This window comes from Sander vitreus, chromosome 12 (assembly GCF_031162955.1).
Source record: "Sander vitreus isolate 19-12246 chromosome 12, sanVit1, whole genome shotgun sequence".
Classification (NCBI taxonomy): Eukaryota; Metazoa; Chordata; class Actinopteri; order Perciformes; family Percidae; genus Sander; species Sander vitreus.
This window is the reverse complement of record NC_135866.1, coordinates 26,857,671-26,878,755: the sequence shown is the minus strand read 5'-3', so window position 1 is coordinate 26,878,755 and position 21,085 is coordinate 26,857,671. Positions and strand designations below refer to the sequence as shown.

Here is a 21,085-nt window from a genome sequence, read left to right as displayed (position 1 = left end):
CATCCGGTGTTAGCCAGCATGTATTTGTCCAAGTCTGGAAATGTTTTTTTTCCCAAGCCCGAAAATTCCGCCAGATGTCCCTCATTACGATGTCCGTTACCTTCCGCTTTGTAGACTGGCAATGATACTGACAGCAGCAGACGGCCTGCTAACTAAGCAGCTTTTTGTGTGCATGGTTTCCATTCCATGGCCCCATATGTGACTATACGTAGCTCCTGCAGCTGTGGATGAAAAACACTTCCTCGTCTGGCAATGCGAGACTACACGCAGGGGAAACACCCATAAAAGTGTTTTTCGTCCACAGCTGCAGGAGCTATAGTCACATGTGGGACGAGGAATGGAAGCCATGCACTCAAAAACCTGCTTAACTTGAGTTAGCAGGCCGTCTGCTTCTGTCAGTATCATTTCTCTTTGTTGGAGTTGCCGAGAGAGATCGCTGAACTCCGTGAGTGCATCATATGTCGCTGGAAAGTTGTACAGATGTGAGTACATCATCGAGCCCTTTATATTTGGCCCTGTCTCTGGAATCTCTGCTCATGTCATTTGCTGCTTTTGAAAAGTGATCATGAAGGACTGTAAATTTTGCCTGACACTCCTTACACTTGATGCCACCCAGCGGATTGTAGTATAGGCGCTGTCCAACTTCCTGTGCACACTGCCCTAACTCCCACTGATTTTGGGGGAAAGCATAGTACATGGAGGTTAGGGGCATTCTCTCAATAAGCAAGCGGCTTTATGTAATTTCTAACACCCTTATAATATTTCAAATATTCCTGTGATGTTCCACTGTAATCTGTATCGTATTTACATGGTCGAATATTCATGATCGACACAGACTTGCTTCTGCTGTGAGACTTGAGGTCTTGGTTAAAACATGATTGCATCCAATACAACTGTAGTATCCCCAGTCACAGTCATCTCAGGCTGACAGACATTATTTAGATAGCTGGCTGAAAATCTGACATGCTGGTTAGGTCAGACAAGTTACATAACTGAGTGTATTCAAACAAACATCTGCAGTGCATGGAACGGTCCGATTGCTTGGCTTTGTGGTATTAAGCTTTCTTAAAGTGCTCATATTGTGCTCATTTTCAGATTCGTGATTGTATTTAGAGGTTGTACCGGAATAGGTTTATGTGGTTTATTTTCAAAAAACACTGTACATTGCTGCAGCTCCTCTTTTCACCCTGTGTGTTGAGCTCCTCTGAAAAACATTGTACTTCTACATTTACCAGACAGAGACATGTTACTGGTCACAGATGTAGAAGCAGATTTCACTCACAAAATATCATAATTAAAATGGGATGGATTATTATTCATTAAATTATCCAGCATAATATTACAGTTAGAGCTCCACCTTGCTGATGCAGCTAACTGGCTGTGTCAAGGTTAAGGTTTAGGGTGACAGAGGAGCTGTTGTATTTGTCAGTATAGCCATTTGTCAGTTTTGTTATCTGGTAATCATATAGTAGTTTAACCTTTGCACCCATGTCAGAAATCAACTGCGTACGAACATTGAATTATTGGGCAGACAGTAGAAAAAGAACAGGGTTTCCAAGAAAAATGTCTCATTGACAACTTTGATTAAGTTCTGTCTAATGTTAGTTTGTGTAGTGACATTTCTGAGTGGGAGGCGAGTCACACTGTCATCTCCAAACACACAACCCCCTCAGGGCTCTTTCTTTCTGACTCTTTAATACACAAGTCGATGCTAACCATCCACCTTCTTGTAACTGACCGATTGAACAACTTTAAGTTTTCCTTCTCCGGACTTTCCAACCACACGGCTCCTTGAAAATCCCAGTCTGTATGTGTCACAGCTATTATCCCAACAAGATACGTCTCCTCTTTTCTCATTGACTGGCTGGAATCACTTGAATTACCCCTCTCTTTTTAGTTTCAAATCCTCCAATTTCACTCTCTGATTCCTACTACGACTCCATTTCCTTCCCTCTCTCTCTCTCTCTCTCTCCAACTGGTCAAGGCAGTTGGCTGAGAGCCATGTTCTGTCCCAGGTTTTTCAGGGTTGTCTGTTGCACCAAATGCTTGCTCTTGGGTAAATTGTTGGGTGTCTGTAAATTCTACAGTGTGGTCTAGACCTACTTTATCTGTAAAGGGTCCTGAGATAACTTCTGTTATGATTTGACGCTTTAAATCAAATAGAGTTGATTTGATAGTGTGTCCTTGTCCCTTTATTTCCCCAGACCTGCCATTTTCCATTTGTTTTTTTGATGTCCCTGACTTTCTTCCTCGATGGCTTTTCTGCAGGGTTTGGAATAGGTGCTATGATGCGTGCATGAGTACACATGCATGATTTACTTTTGGCCCGTTTCAAAGGTAATGACTGTTCCTATGGTTGCAAGTTCACATACATTTGTCAACTCTAACTGACCACAGGATCAAATGTTAGACGGACTTTGTTTGAACATCTAGCTAAGTAGTATGAGGTGATTCCACGGATTGGCCTGCTGGGAGAAGTTCAAAGCCTGGCTTCTTTTGTCATCTCAACTGGCCAATCACTGGGGGAAGTGGGTGTTAATGTTGGATTGTCGGTTTCAGTAATTTACGGGAAAAGAATCCCTAGGCCAAAATCAGAAAGCTGTGGGGAGAGGGGGGTTTCCGAAGCTATTTGACCATCCGACAAGCAGTTCTGATGAAGTTTACTCGCAGCTTATCTTTGCTTGTTTAAAAATATCTAAATCGTTTTTTTTTTTTATTGTTTTCTTCTCTCCCTTTATTCGCTGCCATTTCTGACATCAGAAGGTGCTTTTTCAACTTTTCTTTTAAAATGAGAGAACATTTGATGAAGAGAACAGCATAACAACAGTAGGTAAGATAAAATAGGGTAAACAACACAAGGCCTACTGAAACTCCTTATATGGCCATTCATTATCTTGTCATCCATCTTTTAAAAGCAAGAAAAAAAATTCAATTCTACACTCGTCTGAGGAGAAGAGATAAGTGGGCTTGTGGCAGCACAAATAGTGGAGGAAACGTTGCCTCTTTCAGTGGAATCGCTATCTTTCCAAAACATACTGGGCAAAATAGAGGTTATGAAGAGCGGACGGCTGCCAGTACTTTAGCCTTGTTTTTGACAAATTTTGGGTAGATGTTCACAACTTTGTTGTCAGCTTTATTGTATTAAAGAGCATAAAAGAGAGATCTTGTGTATGTCCATATTTTAATAAGGGTTTGTGTTGATCTGGGCATATTAGGTTTAAATTTATATTGTTATTTGGCAAGTAAGTTATGGTGCATCTCAGGTGATGTTACGCAGTAATCCAAAAGTAATGTAACTAGTAGTGTAAATAATTATTTTCACCAGTGAGTAATTAAAGCTATGGTGCGTAGTTTCTGCTGCCCCCATGAAGAATTCTAAGTAATGACAACATTGTCGGCGCATCCACATGATACAAGCCTTCCGTGATCACGCTTCACCCCCACCCCTCCTCCACGCAGTTGCTAGTAACCAAGGAGGACACGGAGGATTAAAAAAACATGATGGACTCTTCAGAAGGGGTCATTATCTTCACTCGAGTTTCTGCGCGGGAAAGTCACTGGACGACACAATCTTCTGAACATAGCCATACTGAGAAATACAGAGAGTTGTGTGGAGCTGATAGTATTAATTAGCTTTGTAGTAACTCATTTGGCAATGGCTTGAATGTAACGGACGCACTAAAGCTAAAGCTCTAAGTAAAGCTTTACTTAAAAAAAAGTAACTATTAATGTGCAATCCATTACTTTTTTTGACAAACTACCCCAACACTGGCCATGTGTGCTTACTGCCCCTCCTTTAATGTGCTGTACCTGTCGGGTTGTCTCCCCTGTTTCTGTGTATATAGACCTGCCCCTTTCCTCAATCTTGTGCCAGTTCGTCTTGTACCGTTCCAGACTGTTTTCTCTGTGTGCCTCAAGTAAGTTTGAGGGTTTGTTTGACTAAGTCGCTGCTCGCCGTCTTTCTCCGCGCTGTCTCCTCTCGTGCCCAGCCTCACACACCTAGCTAATAAAAAGCCCCGCCTCCTAGACAGTGCACCCCTCACTGCTCTGATGCCCCAAGTGGACAGGTGTTACTCATTAGATGTGTGCAGCTAATCAGCAGGCACAGTTGCTCAAACCACACACAGCCTTTGACACAATTATTTATTAGGTTATAAATCAGGTAATAAATCCTGATATCAACTACTTGCTGGCATGTGGAAATGGTCTTCCCAGATTTGATCCACCCCTGTGTTGGCCAGTATCAGCAGGCTAGTATGGCCTTAACCTGGAATTAACTGTGAGAGGTGTAGATGAAGGCCAGCAGAGCGTCAGAGACAGACCAAAGAAGAGAGATAAAAAGGTCAAATGAGCAAAAAAAACTGAATGATAATCACTAAGCTGCAATAAACAAACACTGATAGCCGACTGTCTGTACAACCTTGAAACTCTTGATGAACTGCAGTAACTCTAGTAATGCAATGAATACCTGCATGCTCCAAAAAAGTTGATAAAATCATTTTATTTATTAGGCTATAATAGTTTTTCTTACAGTAGTTTAGCTATTTAAGGTAGTAGAAAATAATAAAGAGCTGCATATTGCATCAGGGGACAACTGAAGACCGCAACTCCAGGATCAGTTGACAAGCTTGTTTTCTAATACATATCTGTCATTGGATGATTTATTTTGGGAAATGCCAACTTCCAGGACTTCCTTGTGTGCTATAACACACCACTGCGACCGCATAGTATCCTTAACAAAAAAAACCTGTAAGACGAGAAAGCACAAACACATCGGGGAAGAAGTGTCACGGTTTGTTAGGAAAGGCTTGGACCCAAATGCAGTTTAGATGATTTATTAAACAAAAATGAAGTACATAACAAAAAATCCAGAAAATAACAGGCAAAAACTAATTCCAGAACAGGATCTCAAAACTGGAACTCACAGACAAAGGGTAGACTCCAGACACAAATAAACTCACAGAACACAGCAACAGACTAAAATGATCCAACACCAGACAAAGACAACACAGAGACTAAATAAACCAGGTAACGAGGACTAACAAGGGTCAGGTGACACTAGGCTGGGCAAACAGGTGAAACACATTAGGGCAATCACAAGGGAGGGAAAACTAAAGACAGGAAGTAAACTAAACAAGACGGACTATATAAGACGGACTTCAAAATAAAACAGGAAACAGAACAAAACAGAAAATTACAATCATGACAGTACCCCCTCCCCTCCCCCCCTCCCAAGGAACAGATCCCAGATGTCCAAAACACAGTGTCCAGCAACAAGGTCAACCCAGGGCAGGCGGAGGGGAACCGGAGGAGGGACGAACGGAGGAACAAAACAAATCAACCCCGGAGGGTGAGGGCAGGCACAAGAGTCATATGGGGCCAGGAAACAGAGGACAGTGGGACCCAGGAAAATGGGAACAGAGCTGCTAGGCAATAGGGCACGGGGTACTGGTGGGCAAAGAGGCCTGGGGGAAACAGAGGCCACTTGGGACAGGGAACAGAGGGGCGCAGCACAGATGGGACCCCTCTGGCGACTGGCAGCGAAGGCAGAACCTTTCAGGCGACCAGCGGCAAAGGCAGAACCCTTCTGGCGGCCGGCGGCGAAGGCAGAACACTTCTGGCAGCCGGCGGCGAAGGCAGAACCCTTCAACCCGAGTCATTTTGGATCAGAGCCAAAAGGGACCTAAGGAAAACCTACCTTCATCCAATGTGCAGAAATTAATTTTAAAAAAAAAGATACCATATCTAGAACATGATGTCTTACTGGATCAAGTGGGACTGACACAAACCTCATTCAACTGAGTACAGTACATATTGCTGACCTTGAAACTTGTGTACCTTCCAATGCTAACCTGCCTTATCTGTATCCTGATAATACAGTCACAATTCAATACAGTGTTGTCCTTGAGTCCTACAGCAATAAATGCCAAATGGAGCAGACAATAGAATAAAAGTAGCATTGATAACTGTTCCTTAAATTCACAAAACTGTATGAGCTCACTGGAAAATTAAAGCTTTTTCAACTAGCAAATTTGTTTAAATTTTTCAACGGAGACCTTTATGACCTGCCTAAGTCACACCTCTTTTGCTTTTTCCAGATTAGATCCCAACTGAAATTAATGCATTTCTGTTTTGTATGATTTGCTGTGCTCGGCCTCCACGAACCCTCCTACTTTGACTAAAGCTGGATGGGAGGGCGATCTGAACATGACTATTACGGACCAGCAATGGGACCGTGCTCTGGCTATGGTTCATTCTCCCTCCATATGTGCTCGTCATGGCTTAATCCAATGCAAGGTCCTTCAGAAAGTCCACTACACAAACGCCAAATTGTCTAAAATATACATCACTGTCCGGGAGGCCTGTAACAAGTGTAACCAGTCTCCTGCCAACTATACTCATATGTTCTGGTCTTGCCCTAAATTAACACATTTGTGGATGAGCATTTTTGACACCATGAGCAGAGCCTATGATCACATTATCCCCCTAACCCTTTGTCAGCCATTTTTGGCATTTTCCCTGACGCTGACCTCCCTGTTGCACTGAGGCGGACCCTGGTGTTTACATCTCTGCTAGCCCGGAGACTGATCTTGCTCAACTGGAGGCTCCCTCGCCCCCCTACACACGACCGTTGGATTAAAGAAGTGCTCAACAACTTGAAGCTTGAGAAGCTCAGATCACATCTGAAAGGCTCTATCTCGACCTTCCTAGAGACGTGGAACCCTTTCCTAGAATTAGTTGACTCCATCTTATTTCCTGACTTGGAGGACTGAATCCCTCCTAGACCGCTCCACTCAACATCAGCTGTCCCTGATCTGATCTGCGTTGGGTTGTGGGTGGGTGGGGATTTGGGGGGGGAATTGACATGCTGTTTCACGTATCCTTCGTTCACCTTTGCCTGTTTAACGGATGTCATGTATTTGAAAACTGCTGCTCTTTCATTTGGTGTGCCTCAGGGTTCTGTCTTAGGTCCTATATTATTTGCATTGTATATTTCATATTATTAGCAAACCAAAAAGTATATTATGTCATTGTTAGGCTGATGATATCACTTTTAAGCCTGATGAGACTGACAAACTGACAGTTTTGACAATTGACTGACAATTGTCTTGCTGCCATTAATGACTGGAGGGCTACTAACTTTCTTACAGCTAAACCCAGATAAGACTGTCCTTATCATAGCTTTAGATAGCGTAGCTTCCAAGGTTGCTCAGTACATTGGGCCCTTTTCTTCAGCTGTCCAGGGTTAATCTTAGAAGTCTCGGTGTTATATTAGGTCATGGACTTTGATCAACATATCGCATCATTGACGTGTACATGTTTCTTTCATTTTAGAAGCATTGCCATACTCAGGTCTATTATATCACAATCTGAGCTAGACACTTTTATATCTTCCTGGCTAGAGTACTGCAATTCCCTTTTCACCTGCCTCAGCAAGTCATCCCTGGACTGTCTGCAAATGGCCCAGAGTGCTGCTGCAAGGCTGTTGACCAGGTCCAGAAGGACCATTTACATCATACCCATCCTATCTTCTTTACATTGGCTTCCCATCAACTTCAGGATTTATTTTAAGGTTATTGTTTTCACAAAAAGAGCCCTAACCTAATTACCCTAACCCCCTATACCAAACCCAGGCACATCTCTGACCTGCTCCATCCTTTCACCAGTATCACACTGGTATCAGAAGGTCCTCTGACGAGGGCTTACTGGGTGTCCCTCATGCTCGACTAAAAACAAAAGGTGGTCTCTGTTGAAACCTTTAAAAAGCAGCTGGCCTTTGTCTCATGTTGTAATTTTGTCTATTTTGAAATTTTATTGTTTTATTGCTTGTTTCTTTTTACCGTTTTACGGCCTTATTTTTAACAATTTTACTCTTGTGAAGCACTTTGTGACTTTGTTCTGTTAAAGGTGCTATACTACATAAACACACAAATAAATACATTCCATTCCATCCCTACTGAATTTAAACGAACAGTCATCAGCTTTCTCATCCCTTTGAGGATGAGCAACAAGTGGAGACTTCAATGCCTCGCAAAGTCAAGACAACAGTATAATAGTATAATATAGTATAACCAACAGTGCAAGTACAGCATTTTCGCCTCAGGCAGAATAATAAACAAGGACAAAAGCTTAGACATCTGCATTCCTTCAGTTAGGGGCTGTCGCAACTCAAATTCAGCCAGAACAATTTCTCCAATCCAAAAAAGCAGTCTACAAAAAGATGTATTTATTGCAAAAAGCTAATTTAAACATTTGATTTAAGTCAAAGCCATTTCATACAGATAACGTAGAGGTGACATGACCGAGCTAATGAAAACCTCAAGGTGATCACTTTTCATGGTCTGATCATGGTATCATACTGCACCCTAGCAGACTCTCAGAGTATTGCTGTGCTTACAGAAACTGTGTGGACTGGTAGCTGGAGAGGTGCCAGGGTGGAAACATTGAATTCCCCCATGAGGGATTAATAAATGAATCCTTATCAACTTAAATCAAATGTTTGAATTTGATGTTTTCTGACCTATTGCAATTGTTTTCATTTCTTCATCTTGTAGTGTATCATGGGTAGACCATATGATAACTAACCTCTTATTCTTCATATTTTTTGTGAAAATCATGTTTTGTAACAGACACTGCTTTAGACAAGTTTCTGTCTAAAGCTGGGGGCAATCATCAGGTTAGTTCCCTTCCAGATGTCAATCGCCTGGATCCCGCTGTGTTTGGTCAAAAAAATTAATATTAGCCATTCTAAGTTAGATTTGTACTCATATTTTACTGGTCTTTCCAAATAGGGAGCATCAAATCATTCAAGACAATGAGAAAAGCACAAAGTGAGAAATCAGCTATAAAAAGAACAGTTGAGCAAAGTTTTATACATATAACATGAAGAAAAAGCAATGTGATGCTATAGTGGCTTATCAAACTTATATAGAAATATGTGTGTCATTCAGTGTCTAACAGCATGCCATTACACTGCATTTAAGTCAAAGGAATGCAAATGCAATACAATCAAATGTCAGGATGTATGCCATAGTTTTGTCTGTGGGTAACAAACATTCTTTTCCAGAAACGACCTCCTACTTCATACAAATCAAAGACACATTTTTTGAAGAACCCTGAACTAAGAGTCCTTTCAGTCCATCAGAAGAGTTAGCCAAGAGCTGATAGAGTAGCTGTCCCACTACAAGAGGCAGGCCTCAGTCCTTAACATGGCCACACATACTAGCTTAACCCCACTAGCATTAACACTGGCGAATCGTTAAAAAATACTATGTTAAATGGTAATAAGAATGACTCTTTTCAGCTGAGGGAATTGTAACTCCTAACATGCTGCCATTAGAGGCTGATAACTTAAAGAAAAGATAAAGTAGCATTTTGGCAAGTTACTTGTTTTGCTATTACTTGCAATCTTAGACGAGATTATCAGAATTGGTTTCATCTCTCATTGCATCATCACTCATCCAGCACAGAGATAGCATAAAGACTGGTTGAAGGAAACTCCTAGTCTAGGCCCATCACAAGTGAATAAAACACATACACTTATAGACAAGCATGTTTGCATTATTATGTACTGGCATTGCTAACAATAAAAAACCCATGCCTCAGAAATCAAAAAAAAAAAGAAGAAAAAAAAAAAGTGAGTCGGGTTGTTGTGGACTGACAGGACTCAGTTCATTCTTTAAAAGCTGAACCCTGAACTCATTTGGCAGCAGAAACAGTAAAATAACATATGCAATAATTTGGAGTTTCAACAATCAATGCTTTAAAGTCATTACGAGACACTTGTCTGTTAAGTAGATGCAAAAATAAAGAGAAGTGTGACATTCCGTTATTAGTCCAAACAATGCGAACAAAGTCATGGCTACATCTCCTTTACAGACAAGTCAGTCAGTGCACACACGCGCACAGGCGCACGCACACACACACACACACACACACACACACACAAGTTTTCAGTATTAAGGCTAAAATTAAACTTTACTGAAATAAATTAAAAATAAGGCAAATGATTAAACATGCGATTTAACATTTAAAAAAAACCTGGAATTTATGAGAAATGCTACAGTTGTGGAGGAGTATTGGGATTAATGGATCAATGATCATTACCATTAATATTATAATTTTCTGAAATACCAGCACATCGCACAAAGGCATTAAGATATGAATCTATAAAAATAAATAAACCTTAACAAAGTAAGAACTTTTATGAAAAAATATATGACTTAAATATGGATAGATAAATAAATAACATAAATTTAACTGAAATCAAATAAAAAATGATATAAATACATAGTAAATTAAAGCTAGGGAACACACTCATTCATGCAAGGCCTGTAACTTCTTGGCGCCGTCCCTCTACACCATCTGAAGGCTGTCCTGTCACATTGTCCATTGTAAATTAAATAAAACCGCTCCACATCTGGACACAGGGCTCGGCCAGGCACCACTGTGCCCTGTGCCTTAATACACACTGCCGCTGTAACGCCATGGTGTCCATTGTCCATAAAGTTTTTTTTTAAAATAAACCACTCGGCACATCCTCGAGGTTCCACAGGTGGTGACCTCACTACTACTCCCTATGCTTAGAAAACTACATACATCCTAACGTCATGTGTCCGTGTTGTTGAAAGGGGCTCAGATGAACCACTCCTTCTTGCTCTCGTCAATGGTTTCGGTGAAGGCGGGGTCATTTACGATGATCGCTGCGTCAGCGCAGTCTGCTGAGTCCGCTCCCTTGGCTTCGTTGGTGTGGTAGGAGCCTTTGTGACGGAACATATGACGGATCACAAACACCATGATGCACAGGACAGTGAAGATCACCATGGAGATGATGCCTGGAAACAAAACAAATGAGCACTTCATTTATAACGGAGACGGTTTAGAACCGAGACGCCACCAACTCAGAGTAACTTCCTGTATCTGTGTCACGTTGGGTTTCGCCACGCCTCTTTAGGAGACTGGCGGCAGGTCCTGACTGTATTGATTCCAATGGGAGAAGTGAACATGAACACAGATTAGGACAGATTATTTCACCCCATAGTCACCAAAGTAAATACTGGACCCATTTTACACAAGCCACATATCTCGCAAACATTCGGTCACTAAAATGGCATTTTTTCAGACAGACAAATCAGGAGGAAATTAACTTTGTTTGAGACCTGTTTCTGTCTCAGGAACAAACTCTCGCGAGATCTGGCAACACAGAGAAGCTAACGTCAGCTATCGTTCGTGAATTCCCTAACAAAACTAATCTCCGTGATGCTCAATATGCCTTTTAGGCAAATGTGTAAATGTCTGATGTTAGCAAAAGAAAATATGAATAAATTATACAACTATAACTTTTCATTCATCCACACGACGTTCACTACACTTTCAAACCAGGCCACGCCCAATTAAGAGACAGTAGGTCTGTAACATTTCATACCAATGGCGCAGCGTGTAATCTCAAGTTATAGAGAATCTGTGGTTATGACAACAGACTAGAAGGATGAAAAGGGCTCTTAAAGCATCAAACAGTAGTACTCCTTATGATAAATGACCGTGTGTCAAATCAATCGAGTGACCAAGAGCCATTGCTGCAGCTACAAGTCTTTTCTCTGTCGCCACAGGTCCTTAGGAGTCCAAAATGATTGACCCCATCTGAAACGGATCTGTGAAAAACCTTCCAAGACCCGTTGTGCATAAATTCCCAATGTTGAAATGACACCTACGCACTTGGGTGTGTGGTCTTTGTAGTAGAGCTGCAACGATTAAGCCATTATTTGTCAACTGTTACATTTATTGCCAACTATTTTGACAAATCGATTAATCGGTTTGAGTCATTTTTTATAAAAATTCTCTGATTCCAGCTTCTAAAATGTGAATATTTTCTAGTTTCTTTACTCTGTGACAGTAAACTGAATCTCTGAGTCGTGGACAAATCAAGACATTGGCGGACATCATCTTGGGCTTTGGAAAACTGATTGACTATTTTGTAGACACACAACTAATCAATGAATGGAGAAAAATAATCAACAGATCAATCCGCAACTAATAAAATCGTTAGCTGCGTCCCTACTTATTAGGTTTCAACAGTTTTAAGGACGGTTCCCAGCTGCAGCTCTCACACATGGTAGTTGGAACTGAAATGAGATTTACCTCCAATTATGGCAGAGTTGCGATCCACTCCATCACCACTGGCCTGGTCCTCATTAAAGGGAAAAACAGCTCCAGCTGTGGACAAACATTTGTTATCTGTTTGAATCCATCCTTCAAGTTGTTGACTTTGGTCTAATGAAATGGTTTAATGCTCCTTAAAACGGTATGATCTGTCTGTCTGTGTCTCTACCTGCTTCTACGTGCCAAGGGTCCATAGCCGAGGCCATGGGGGAGATGGTCAGGGGTGAGGCTCCACAGTTGGATGGGACCAAAATCCCATGGGTGCTGACGGGTGCCGCCAGTCCTGAGCGCAGCGCCGCTTTCAACGGCGCCACGCTGTTCCACTGAACTCTTGACAGACAGCCCACAAAGCCCGGCGTGTTGTAGCGCTCGATTAGGATGGGGTCAATCTGTCCAGTTTCTACAAGAAAGACACATCAAAGGCTTTATCTTATTTAACACTTTTAAACTGTTACAAAACTAACCAAGCAACTGAAACCCTTTCCTAACTCTATGCCCAATGTTACCTTTTAACTACGGAAGTGTATTGATGCCACGCCAGAAAAAGAAAAACGGATCAGTACCATGTCATAATGTTTAATTACATTGTTTTAACTGAATGTTTTACACGTTATAACAAGATATTTTCATGTTATCACGACATACAAACTTATCTTGTCATAACGTGAAACGTTTTGTTAAAACGTGATAAGTTATTGTTACAATTAATTGTTGCATTAAACGGTAACTTAAAGGTCCAATGTGTAGGAATTTCTCCCATCTAGTGTTGAGATCATATATCGCAATCAACTCTCTCGCGCCACGCAGTTCAAAGTACGTATTACAGCTACGGTGGCCTTCACGCTTCAAAAAGCCAAGATACCCATTAGCAGCACCTGTGAGTTTATCATGTGACAGCGAAAACGCGAAAGACAGAGCAGTATGTCCTGTATGTCTCTTACCGGCTGACGTATTTCAAGATGGAGCATGAATATGGAGCGTCTACCCCAGTTCATGCAAATGCAAATGTAACATTTCAAGCCAATAGGAATACTTGGAATTGATGGTGGAGGTAAATATTCATGAAAAAGGACAAGTTTGTGAACGGGCAACACCAATTTTGATAATGAACAACTAAACACGTTACACACGGGACCTTTAACTTAATATTCAGGTGCCAGAAGATATCCAGATAACAGATAAAGGATATCCGGGCCAAGACTTCCTCTTCCGTGCGCCGGGTCAGCAAGCAGCTCGAGACGCAAGAATGGAGCTGGAGTTGGAAGATGTCTCTATAAACAGATATCTTGTATATGCATACAGATAAATACATTTAAAAAAGCTAACAAAAAGCTCAATTGTCTTCAGATGATATCAAATGGGTTCCGAGATTGCATTTCGGCCGATGCGTTCAGTCTCTTTTGCTCTCCACACGGACTGTTTACCAAACTACAAACGGAAACCAGAACAAACACTTCTACTTATCTTCACACTTACCAAAGACCTTTCCAAGAAAGATACTTTTGACCAAGTTGAACTGGGTGTCGGAGGCCTCGGGTAGGGTGTATGTGGACACTGGGTAGTGGTCCAGCTGCAGAATATGGGCGGAGGAAAGGAACACTTACAAGTCTGCTCTATTGTCATTACCACCAACAACTGTTCATCTTTCAGTATGGGCTTTAAAAGGCAAGTTAATCAAAAAAAATTAAATACAATTCTTAGTTCCCTCTAGTGGTATGTATTGAAATCCGTCTAAACATCTTACTCTCAGAAAAAAAGCAAATGGAACCGGCACTTTAATGCAATCTGACACACTTTTTTCTACTTGCAGCACAAAGTATTTGGTATAACAGTGTCAGGTACTAATGTCAGGAAGCACTAACCTGTAGTCGTATCTCCCTTAAGTATCTAGTTATGTTGACAGAGTGTGGTTGTCCGTTGGCCATGTTACGATGGTCAACATCTATGGTGTAAGGTTCTGTTAGCCCCCCAAGACTGTAGCGGATCTGGAGGGTGCCTGAACACACACACACACACACACACACACACACACACACACACACACACAGTATGTTTTAACACAGGATAATAACGTAACAGCAGTTGATCAAATCTATATTTTTTTTATATAAATGAATTAACAAAAATAAAAAGTTGATGAGCCCACCGTTGTGCCTGAGCACCACAGCGAGGTAGTCCTGAGTTCTGGAGCTGATGTAGACCAGGATGCTGGGAGCGCTGGAGGTGCTGAAGCTGAACACCAGCTCCTCCTGGGTCAGGTTGGCCTCACTCGGAACACCAACACCTGATATGCTCTTCACTTCCTGCAACGCAGAAGCGCTCGCCTCTGGCAGGAAGTCGTAACGCACCAGGGTTCCCGTCTCAAAGTAGCCGCCTATATCTAGCGCACACAGACGAAGGAAGGGTCATTAAAACATCTTGAAAGTGACGATCACTTATTGCTGCATTAAATTGAATCGGATTACATCATCTAATCTACAATGGTGTCATCTACTCTTATCCCATTCAGTGTTGGAGGCTGTACCATCGGTGCAGAAGGGTCCATCATATGCAGTGAGGGAGCAGTCACATGCGTATCCATTGTACTGCTCCACACACTTCCCTCCGTTCCTGCAGTGCATCCTGTAGCTGCTGCAGTGGCCCTGGCAGCCTGAATTCACCCCTGGAGTTACCCTCGCCCTCTCCTCCAGGTCAAAGGTCACACCATTTATCTTCAGGGCCCGCATGCAGCCCAGGAAACCCCTCTGACCACCCGAGGCACCTTGGACATAAGACATGAAGCATAGCAGTAGTTTAAGCAGGGTACTGAAGCTGTTTCATTCACACTTAACGGCCACTGGCTCATCATAGCAGTTGTGTGAATCATTCTAATACTCAGGTGTATAGCACATTAGACACTTCTCACCACGACTGTCTCTGTAACACCCTGGGCATGTTTTCATCACTACGCTGAAAGTTACAGAGAAATTGTAGTTATACAGACATACATAGTTAGCATTAACTGGTACACAGTTTGTTGATCATGTTTTGAAGTAAAAACATTAGAGGGGCCACCATGATCATTCCGCAAGTATCCCAGTGGGACTCCCTAATGTGGTTGTGGAACATCTAGTCAGTGAGTTAGCATTACAGGGAGTTAGCATTATTTGACACTTTAAGATCTCTGCTGATACAACCTAAAGACAGGGCCAAAACGAAGACAGGAGGAATACTTTACTGAAAGGAAAACTTTGCCAGTTTAAAACTTGCTCTGTGTCATGGCACTGTGGGCAGTGTGTGCAGACGAGCGGTGTTTGGGTTCCCTCCATGGCAGAGATCTCCAGGCAACGGTCCGCCGAATGACACAGTTTGCGCCATCCGGCAGATCTCGGCCGAGCTCCTTGCGCTGTGGCCACAGAGGGACGGCAAAAATCGTTCATCTGCACACACTGCCCACACTACCATGACACAGAGCTGGATTGAAATCAGCAAATTATCTCTTTTAAGTAAAAGTAGTAATACCACAGTGTGAAAAAAAACCTTTTAAGACCTTACTTAAGTCAAAGTATGTAAGTATTTGCAGCAAAATATACTTAAAGTATTAAAAGTAAGTACCCATTGTGCAGTAAAATGTCCCCTGTCAGTGTTTTCCTCTTCTATCTGATGTTTCTAGATTAATATTACTGTTGCATTAATGTGTATGTTGCATTTTACTGCTGTAGATGTTTAAGGTTGTGCTCACTTTAACTCCTTTATATACTGTTCGGTAGTTTAATCTACAGCAATGCATCATATTCTATAAGGTCATCATATTTTTGTAGCGTCGCTGTCCTGTGAGAATCGCGTATCTCTCAAAAACTTTTCATGGCGTCAGAAAAACAGCCCTGTTTTCAGCTTTGTGACGATGCATTTTCCAGCTGATCCGAAAGGCTTTATAAAGACGTAAGAAGTAGGATAATTTTCTCAACACAAAGGAATACTAAATCCTTCAGTTTATCACAAAGGAAGGGGATGAAAAACTGTCATCTGAAAAGTAACTAAAGCTGTCAGACAAATGTAGTGGAGTAAAAAGTAGAATAGAGTTATAAAAGTAGCATAAAATGGTACTTGGTTACATTCCACCACTGGGTGTATGTGTGTCTTACCAACATATAGGTCACTGTAGAACTCCAGTTTTGTGTGTCCCTGTGGGGGCATGGGTCTGATCTCTCTGTACTGTCCATTAAGCTGCAGAACCGCCTCCTTGATGTTCTTCTCAGCCTCCACGCGATGCCATTGGTCGTCATTCAGAGGCACCGGCGAGTGGACGCTGAGCTCCACCCGCTCTCTGCCAACGTCAAAAGAGAAGAGGACCATAGAGCCTCCTGGGAGCAATGGGATCAACATCAAATATTAGTAACATTTGAGGACTTTTACTGAAATAAAATAAAAGATTTTCACTGATTTCTCATTTGTTTGGAATTACTGAAAGCAAAATCTATTAAAAACATGAACATGGCAACTGAGGGTATTTGCATTTTCTTACTGTAAATATTTCAGTCAACATGCCCTTTTCATTATTTATATCATTATCATTATGATGATGATTATTATTAGTTGTTTCTCTCTTTGTCTTTATTTACTGTAAAGCACTTTGTGACTTTATAATAAATTGTTCTGAATTTTTCTGTGAATTAGTGGCTACCATACCACGTGAAAACTATTTATTACATTTACATCACTCCTTTCATCAGTAAGCAATAATCCCTTTCACAATCCTGTCCAAATAAAACCTTATTCTGAGATAACTAACCTGCCAACATGTCTTAGTCATTGAACACAGTTACATATTTTGACTTAACTCGTATCTCAACTAGCAGTGTTTTAATTATCCTCAAGCAATTCTAAAATCTTGTGCAGGTTACACAAACAGACATACCTCTGAGTTCAATGTGAAGGAAGTCGGTGGTTCCCAGGTTCTCAAGAAAGACTCCATGAGTGGACGAAGTCTTAAAGTAAAAGGAGATGTCGGTGCTGGTTTCTCCTCTGAAGGAAGGGAAGTGGAGGTAGGAGGCAGGGCTGGTGAAGGACGCTGCGTTCCAGAAGTTCCCTTTAGAAAACAACAGCAGGACATGGATAACAATACTAACATTTCTCTGATGGTATGAAGTATCTCATAGTCCCTGGTAAAAGATGAGTGTGTGTGTGTGCGCGTGTGTGTGTGTGTGTGTGTGTGTGTGTGTGTGTGTGTGTGTGTGTGTGTGTGTGTGTGTGTGTGTGAAAAAGAGAGAGCCACTCACGGTCCCCATGGCATTTGAGTGGCCCTATAGTCAGTTTGGCCTCAGATCCAGCTCTGCTTGTATCACCAACCACAACTTGATTGACTGGCAAATGGTCTTTATACACCAACAGGCCTGCATCCTCCTTCCTGCGCGCGCACACACACACACACACACACACACACACATATTTGGGCATGCAGCAACACCAGTAGACGCAGCTTTATAGTAGAGTCCAGTAGGGCAGCAATACAACTAGCCTGCATACAAAGAACTATTTCAAGTAAATACATCAAGACATTTTTTGTGTGCATATATTAGAATTTGCTTTCCATCCTAATTGTCCTGCAGAGAGTGCTGATTGCTTTTTCATAGCACTTACAGTAACTAGGTAAAATATAAGAAGCTGCCCAGCTGAGCTGCTGAGCAGTGGTCCACTCACCAATTGCGCAGGTCAGCGTCACAGTTGCAGTAGTGTTTGGCGTCAGTACAGTTGTGTTCAATACCACAGGAACACTTCTGTATCCCTGGTCCTGAACCCCCCCAGTAAGAATGCCTCTCATTGGCTCTTCCTACCCACCAGGTAAACGGGACGCCATCTGGGAGTCAAGCCAACAGCGTGAAGTCATTATACTTTCACTTTCATTAGATCAATTCTGAAGTCACACTTGAGGCTTTACTTTGAAAATATTAGTACTATGATATACTGTACAACTGGATCACATCAAAACCATATGTGGCCTTGAAATGCTTGTATGTGCCACAAGAGGATAAATAGTCAGAACTGTAAATCACGTGCACTGTAGTAGCAATCTAGCTACAAAGAAAACAAGCTTGTACCTAGAGAAATACAAAAATACTCAACAATACAGGACCCAAACCATACAGACCATCACACACACACACACACACACACACACACACACACACACACACAGCTACAGTTGAAAATCTGTGTGGCTTCCCAGATCCTAATTCCCTACGCCGCTCACTTGTGACTCCCCCTATCTCACCTCCATGATTGATAAAGCTACCTAGCATAATTTCAGGAGCAGGGTCACACCACCTAACCCTCGCCTCTCATTTGATCTCGAATTCTGCGCCCCTCCCTCCCACCCTGTTTCTTTTTTTTCCTCTCTTTTCTCGTCTCCTTTAGGTCCGAAGAGGGCCTGTCGTGCCCGGATGCTACAGCAGATTCCCTCCCGAAACTTCCTCACAATGCAATAAGCCAAACAGATGACTACAAGTGACTTCACACCTCGCATACCAGCGCTTTCACTCCTCACATACCAATTATCTTTCATTACTAAATTGTTCAAACATATGTGGTTGATGGTGTGGTCCTTGCTAGTGAAATTATTCATTTTCATACATAAATAAGCAAGGCCTTAGATTAGTGACTGCGAGGAGGGACACTTTACCAGGAGTGTTGAGCAGACGAGACATTCGGCAGGCGTAGGCTACATACTGGTCACAGTACGTTGCACTGCTGGTGACTGACAACACCTGGACGGACACACACACACACACACACACACACACACACACACACACACACACACACACAGGAGGAGACAGGAACAGAACTGTTTTATGTGTTCTTTTAAAATATACAACAAATGTTTCATTTTGGAAAAAAAAAAATTTTTAGTGGCAATTATTTGGAGTTAAAAAATGTGTTGATCAACATCTGGGGCCCTATTTTAACGATCTAAGCGCACGGCGTGAAGCGCCTGGCGCAGGTGCGTTTAGGGAGTGTACGAATCCACTTTTGCTAGTTTGACGGCAGAAAAAAAGGGTCCGTGCGCCGGGCGCATGGTTCAAGAGGGTTGTACTTACGTGTCGTCATTAATCATAGGTGTGTTTTGGGCGTAACATGCAATAAACCAATCAGAGTGTCATCCCCTATATCCCTTTAAAAGCCAGGCGCGTTTGGACCTTGGCACATTGCTGTTATGATGGTGGATTTGCTGAGCAGGAAGGAGAGATTTTCAGGAGAAGAAACTGATCTCCTCGTGAAAGCGCGCGAGCAGATCATATCATAATACTATTTCACATTGTAATATTTTCATTTTTAATCTTCTGCATGTTTGTGTGCTGCTGCGCGTCCCTGTGTGTGTAACAAGCATAGCTGTGCACGAGTCTAGGCGCATTTTACTAATGCGCTGTTAAAATAACAATGAAATGCTGCGTTACTGACTTTAGACCAGGTTTTTGTTGGTCAATGGCGCGATCACTTTCCGCTGCCTCGAGATAGCAATACGCCAAGAATGCAGCTGAACACACCTCCCTGTAAGACCAGCACGCCCATGGGTGCACAGATGGGCGCAGGTGCATTTGCTATTTAAACGACGTGGGCGCTGGACGGGAAACTGACAACTGCGTCGGTCTTAGCGCTGCGCTGGGTGCAAGACAGGGCCACTAGTGTAGATGCACTAGCTTCACAGCAGTGTATTGCTAGATGGTGCAGTTGAGGTTTTTGAACAGATGTTGACAATGTTTGAAAAAAAATAATTGCAGAATATCAAAGCACAAAAATGTTGTATCGTGACATAAGTAACATGATAATATTGTATTGTGGGGCTTCTGGTGATTCCCACCCCTATACATTATTACCTAATATTTTCTAAGGTGGCTATATCCTATTAATAATAACACCAATGCGATACACACAAAAAACTGATCTGAACGCCAAGCGCTCCACTCTGACCACAACCAAACAAAGTGTGCAGCAGGTGAACAAGGCCAGGTTGCGTAGTCATTGCGTACCTGTTCATCGGTCACGTTGTAAGTGATCTGCAGCACTGCCTTCCCCTCCTGGTCTGCACTGGTGACTGATGTCTGAGGAGATAGGTTGTTCTTCAGCACGGTCCAAACCTTTTCCTCTAAAAGACCAGAAAAAAAAATACGCTCAATCGTCTCCACACCTTCTTCAGCAAAGATTCATTTGCACTACACAAAATGTCGGCACATGCATAATAACTCGTACAATATATACAGAGAAAAACCGAATGACAGATGTTGTTTCCAGACCACAGTGTGACATTCACAAACACGTTGTTGACTGATTTACAAACAGACATAGACGACATTTTGTGGAGTGTAATAAGCATAGCTGCAAAAGACAAATGTTGGAAGTAGAACTAAAGTTTGTGCAAAATTCTGAAGCAAGCATTGACAAAAAACAAAACGACTTTGCTGTCTTACCGAGAGTGGCATGAGAAAATGAAAGTTTTAGTTAATCCTACACCCTCTTCACACAGTGACATCTCACCTGTCATGTCACAGCTGACTCTAAAGGGGCTGATAGATCCACTGCCGTCTGGGTCAATCCAGTAGCTCCCGGAGCTCTTCCCCTGGTGCTTATACTCCTCACAGGACTGCTGAAACATCGCTACAGAGGAGACACACAGCTCAGCAGACACATCAGACATAAGACGGATCAGATCCTCAATGATCCTGCTCATCCTCTCCTTCGTGAAATTCAGAAGCAGTAGCAGGCCAAACGGTAGATTTCTGCAGCAGAAAATCAGAACTACGAGGTACAGCAAACCATTCATGCCTACAGTTATTAGACTGCACAATCAAAAACCAAAACTGCCTTTGGTATTTTAACTTAGGTATATAACATTTTGATTTAGTCTCCTAACGATCACAAAAACAATGTAATCGAGAAAAACAATTATTTT

The 21,085-nt window shown here is 42.1% G+C and overlaps 1 protein-coding gene and 1 long non-coding RNA gene across 2 annotated transcripts in view; one reads left to right on the top strand and one right to left on the bottom strand.

Moving 5' to 3' along the window:
* The first annotated feature begins 231 nt into the window (after positions 1 to 231).
* On the top strand, positions 232 to 16,455 carry LOC144527083 (uncharacterized). Its single transcript, XR_013502790.1, has 3 exons — positions 232 to 482; positions 14,669 to 14,961; positions 16,366 to 16,455. It is a non-coding gene; the product is annotated as an uncharacterized LOC144527083 (long non-coding RNA).
* cntnap2b (contactin associated protein 2b) overlaps positions 8,275 to 21,085 on the bottom strand; it is a 31,248-nt gene continuing 18,437 nt past the window's right edge. The window contains exons 12-25 of the mRNA XM_078264953.1: positions 20,671 to 20,790; positions 20,166 to 20,281; positions 18,818 to 18,902; positions 17,839 to 17,995; positions 17,418 to 17,545; positions 17,057 to 17,227; positions 16,284 to 16,502; positions 14,684 to 14,920; positions 14,306 to 14,539; positions 14,022 to 14,155; positions 13,636 to 13,729; positions 12,329 to 12,559; positions 12,139 to 12,213; positions 8,275 to 10,835 (exon numbers count right to left, since the gene is read on the bottom strand). Of these exons, the coding sequence (XP_078121079.1) occupies positions 10,636 to 10,835; positions 12,139 to 12,213; positions 12,329 to 12,559; positions 13,636 to 13,729; positions 14,022 to 14,155; positions 14,306 to 14,539; positions 14,684 to 14,920; positions 16,284 to 16,502; positions 17,057 to 17,227; positions 17,418 to 17,545; positions 17,839 to 17,995; positions 18,818 to 18,902; positions 20,166 to 20,281; positions 20,671 to 20,790 (2,201 nt within the window). The 3' untranslated portion in view covers positions 8,275 to 10,635. The remainder of the gene's footprint in view (positions 10,836 to 12,138; positions 12,214 to 12,328; positions 12,560 to 13,635; positions 13,730 to 14,021; positions 14,156 to 14,305; positions 14,540 to 14,683; positions 14,921 to 16,283; positions 16,503 to 17,056; positions 17,228 to 17,417; positions 17,546 to 17,838; positions 17,996 to 18,817; positions 18,903 to 20,165; positions 20,282 to 20,670; positions 20,791 to 21,085) is intronic.